The sequence below is a fragment of the Micropterus dolomieu genome, linkage group LG03 (genome assembly GCF_021292245.1).
Source record: "Micropterus dolomieu isolate WLL.071019.BEF.003 ecotype Adirondacks linkage group LG03, ASM2129224v1, whole genome shotgun sequence".
Classification (NCBI taxonomy): Eukaryota; Metazoa; Chordata; class Actinopteri; order Centrarchiformes; family Centrarchidae; genus Micropterus; species Micropterus dolomieu.
In genome coordinates this window covers 745566-750030 of record NC_060152.1, presented here as the reverse complement: position 1 = coordinate 750030, position 4465 = coordinate 745566, and the positions used below count along the sequence as shown (strand labels likewise).

At 38.7% G+C, this 4465-nt stretch overlaps 1 protein-coding gene across 2 annotated transcripts in view; it reads left to right on the top strand.

Annotated features, from left to right (window-relative positions):
- Positions 1 to 872: 872 nt before the first annotated feature.
- Positions 873 to 4465, top strand: part of rwdd1 (RWD domain containing 1) — a 9863-nt gene continuing 6270 nt past the window's right edge. The window contains exons 1-3 of one of the 2 annotated variants that reach the window (XM_046045794.1): positions 873 to 1200; positions 1745 to 1810; positions 2947 to 3077. In XM_046045794.1, the coding sequence (XP_045901750.1) occupies positions 1128 to 1200; positions 1745 to 1810; positions 2947 to 3077 (270 nt within the window). In that variant the 5' untranslated portion in view covers positions 873 to 1127. The remainder of the gene's footprint in view (positions 1201 to 1744; positions 1811 to 2946; positions 3078 to 4465) is intronic. The other variant, XM_046045795.1, reaches the window with a different exon arrangement.

Genomic DNA, 4465 nt, shown 5'->3' with positions numbered 1-4465 from the left:
CTCCTCCCACCCCGGACACAAACTGTTTCAGACTCTCCCCTCTGGCAGGAGGCTGCGGTCCATCAGGACCAAAACCTCTCGCCACAAAAACAGCTTCTACCCGTCTGCAGCTAGCCTCATTACCACTGACCCCACTGACCCCCCCTTCAAATAATCCAATCGTGCACAAACCTGGCACATTGCACATATTAATTGTAATAATTGTTAATTGTAAATTGTTGTTGTTCCATTGTTATTTTTATTATTATTTTTTTATATTGTCAGTTGTATTATTTTTCTCTATTCTTCTGTTATTCTTATATAACTTGCATTTGCTTATTCCATTTTTCTATATTTCTTCATCTATTTATGTCAGCTTTATGTTTGTCTGCGTGTAGCACCTTATCACCAAAGCAAATTCCTCGTATGTGTAAAACACTACTTTGCAATAAAGCTCCTTCTGATTCTGAATCTGATGATTGGATAGGTACAAACAATGTAATACCTGTGTTTGTTTACCATAATATGAAGTTTGGTTGTTTTATGAACTTCTTGTGTAATATCTTCATTATAGCAAAATTTTATATTCATAAGTGTAGTTTTTTTTCAGTTATTGAAAATGCTGAAAATTAGAGTGCCTTGAGATTATTTGAGTTTCTTTCATTGTATTTTGATTAAATCCCCTTAAATATTTTATTTTTTATGTATTTATTTTTTTCTTGGATCTTCTTTAATTTTTGGTATATCCATGTAACATTACAAAGATGCCTGTTTGTTTATTAAAGATGTCAATAAAGTGAAAAAAAAAACATTTCCTTCCGTCAGCTTGCAGACATAAAGTATGGATACCAGAAGAGCTGCGCTGTCATTGACATACTGAAGCTAACAAGTAGTAAATACAACAGTAATACCTAACATACAGATGCATGCGCTAATCTGGCGTGATAGTGCCCATTCGGTCAAACAGTGGCATATCGCCCAAATGAATACCTGCAGAATTTGACAGCTTTATTCAGCTATCAGACCAAAAAGTCCGAATCCCGACATCATCGATCAGCACTGGGAGCACGCAGTGTGTTAGCTTAAACAAAACTAACGTGAGCGGTGATGATTTTTCTAACTTCTAGATAAACCGCAGCCACATAAAAATGACAGACTACGTCGAGGAGCAAAGGAATGAGCTTGAAGCGATAGAGTCCATCTACCCAGACTCGTTTACAGGTTTGAATTTCATTACTTTAGACAGAAAATTGACAGACTGCTAGCTCGCAGGCTAGCAAAAACGGTAGTTCGCTGAGCAGTGTTTATGCTACCCATGAGGACAAATCCAACAAAACCAGCTAACGTTAACTATTTCTTTTGGCGCCCAGTGCTGTAGATGTAACTGTTATTGTCGTTTTAACGTTAACTTAGTCGAGCTTAATGTAAGACACAATGGGCCCTTCACTGGATCCTCTGGACAGAAAAGTAGTTAACGTTAGGCCAAACTCTGTTCAGATTCGGTGGAATTCTTCCCACATTGAAGAAGACAATATAAATTGGATGTGTACATACCGTAAACCAACGTGTTTTGGGTATACGGGGGGCTGTGACGTTTGTACATGATGACAATCTTTACACCGTTTATTAAACGTAAATTCTTGACGATGTCTAAGGTAACCTGGGCAGCTTGCTCTGAGCCATCAGATGTGTTTACTGGCCCAGGGTAAGTGCAGGTAAACCTGTTTATAGAAAAATGTCGTTACTAATCCATGTGTGTTTGTAGTGCTTTCAGATGACCCGACCAGCTTCACCATCACTGTAACATCAGATGCAGAGGAAAATGGGGAAAGTGAGTATTGTAACGTCCACTGGCCCCTGATAACAAGCTAGTTTTAATACTAGGTACTGGCCTGACCGTCTGTATTACATTTCTAACTCCAGGTTCAAAGGTTTCCTAGTCAACCACTAGTGGGGCACTGGAAACATAGCCAGTTTGCTGTTTATCTGTAATGAGTTGTGTAGGTGCAGGCAGTGTGGATGTAAGGTAAAAACCTAACTTACCAGTCCGGAAGGGGGGAAGAAAATAAAGACATAAAGAAAAGAAACTCCTTTTAGTTTCCCTCTGATGTCAACCTAAAGAGAAACATTTGTTTTCAGAAAATGCTAAAAAGTGTTACAAAGTCTCACAAAACTCTGCTATACTGAACTCTTACTGATCCAAAAAAAGAAGCCCCAAGAAGTTCCCCCTGAGCTCTAGGGTCAGTAACTTAAATAATTTATTGGCAGAAAGGACCTCACCCCGTTTCCAAACATTCATTGGCTGCCAGAACGTAGCCATCAGATTGAATAGTTCTTACATTCTCACCTTATATCCTTCCTCTTTTTTATAGGTAGTGTACACTTCCTGCTAGTAGTAGCAAACACCCCTTTGCTCTAGTCACAAATTAACAATAAGGAATATCATATAAATTCAAGAAACTATGATTGTTTAATCTCTTCTAATTTACTATGCATAAAGACCAGATCTAGTAGGTCACAATTTAAAAACAAGACAGTATTAGAATTTCTCCTCTTATTCATTGTAAATGATTCACACAAATGTGAATCATGCAGAAAAGACATCAAACATGGGTTGTCACCATCTTTTACTAAGACAAACCTTCCTTCTGTTCTTTTAATCTCAAAATGAGGTTGCTTTCTTCTTTTTATGGCTTGTGTATGTGTCAGGCAGTCAAACTGTTTCTAAAAAGGCCCCTCAAGAACCAGAACCAGTGGCTTCCAGTGTCCTTTTCTTCACATTTATCTCATTCTCATAGCAGTATAGTGATGTGGTTGCAGAATGTCATCCATTTCACACAAGTCAGTTAAACACTGTTATAAAATCTCAGCTGATTCTTTGAATGAAGGAGTGAAATAATATGACAGAGTTGATTTGTGTGGGTAAGATTCAAAGTTGAATGTTGACTGTGTGTTTTCTTCTTGCAGCTGTGGAAGCAACATTAAAGTTCACATATGTAGAGAAATACCCAGATGAGCCACCGCTGTGGGAGATCTACTCCCAGGAGAACCTGGAGGACAGTGACGTGGAGGAAGTCCTCACCTTACTTCAGCAACAGGTCTGAACAGAATATTTATGTTGGTCCGCTGCCTGTGTGTGAAACATAGATTGGATCTGTATTTGTATAGCGCCTTTCAAGACTTTTCGACCACTCAATGCGCTTTTATACTACATCTGCATTCACCATTCATACACTGAGCCCCTGAGCTCAAACAGAAACTGAGCCACAGCCGCCCTGTGTTGTAGAAAACCAACATTCTGTATGGGTTTTGTCCAGTATATTATTTTGAAGATATTCTTGGATTATAACCCTTTAAACCAACGTTCAGAGCTACAAAGACATGCTGTAAATCATGTTTCTCCTTTGACAAAGCGAAGGGGAGAAATTTATATTTTTTATTATGTGGTTTCATGACAGTGCCCCCCTTGTTTTACATTCATTTGTCAGTTTCCGCGCAGCCAATCAGTAGTGATGGCGAGACGAAGCTTCATGAAGCATTGAAGCTTTCCATCCAGTTGGTTCGCTCATGGGCCGAAGCTTCACGTGTGTTTTCAGTTGTTCTAATATAGACAGAGATCAACTCTGATGCGCAGCTGAAACGCTGCTGTGGACGGAGAAGATCGTTTTCGTTATAAAACTGTTTTAAAAACGTAGCAGTGTGGATGTAGCCTCACATTACCCCACTCCTCTCTCTACTCCTCTCATGTCAACCCTCCCGTTTTCCCCGAGATTCTCCCGTATTTTTCTGTTCTCACCTGGTATCCACCCGTTAAATGTTTCCCCGTAAATCTCCCGTATTTTCAACCTTTATGAAATCAAATAAAAACCTTGTTTGCTATTCTCTCCTCTGGTAAAGTCGGTGGCAGAATGTAAGATATGTAGACTGTGCTTCCTGCAAGGATTAAAAATGAAAACAATCCACTGAAATGATATAAGGCCTATAGCCTAATGATGGCAAACCATATGAAATTAGAATGAATATAGTAGCCTATGTAATATTAACAATTGACTGTATAATATGGAATTTACATTGAAGCCTGTTTTTATTTATTTAAATTTTCCTTATTTTCAAATCTCACTGAAGGCAGTTGTGACTCCTCTCTGTAGCCCTTCTCTCTCTCTCTACTCCTCTCTCTCTACCCCTAAAACCCACAGAACCTGCCTGAGCTTTCTAGAACAAAAAGCCGCTACTTCAGAGTTTATCATCGACTCATGATGCCTCTGCTCCTTTATCTCCTAAATATTTTGGCTACAGCAGTTTTTATGGTTGTAGTAAATTTATAAAGATGCTGTTTGTTCAGTTTTTGTAGTTTATTCCACAGTAAAGCTATATTTGTTCAGCTATAAGATGTTCACAGTAACCAGGCAAAGGCTGCTATGGTTTAAGTCTCTAACACAGATTGAGCGGAATTTGTTGCCCATGTTTCCTGGCAATAAAATAAACA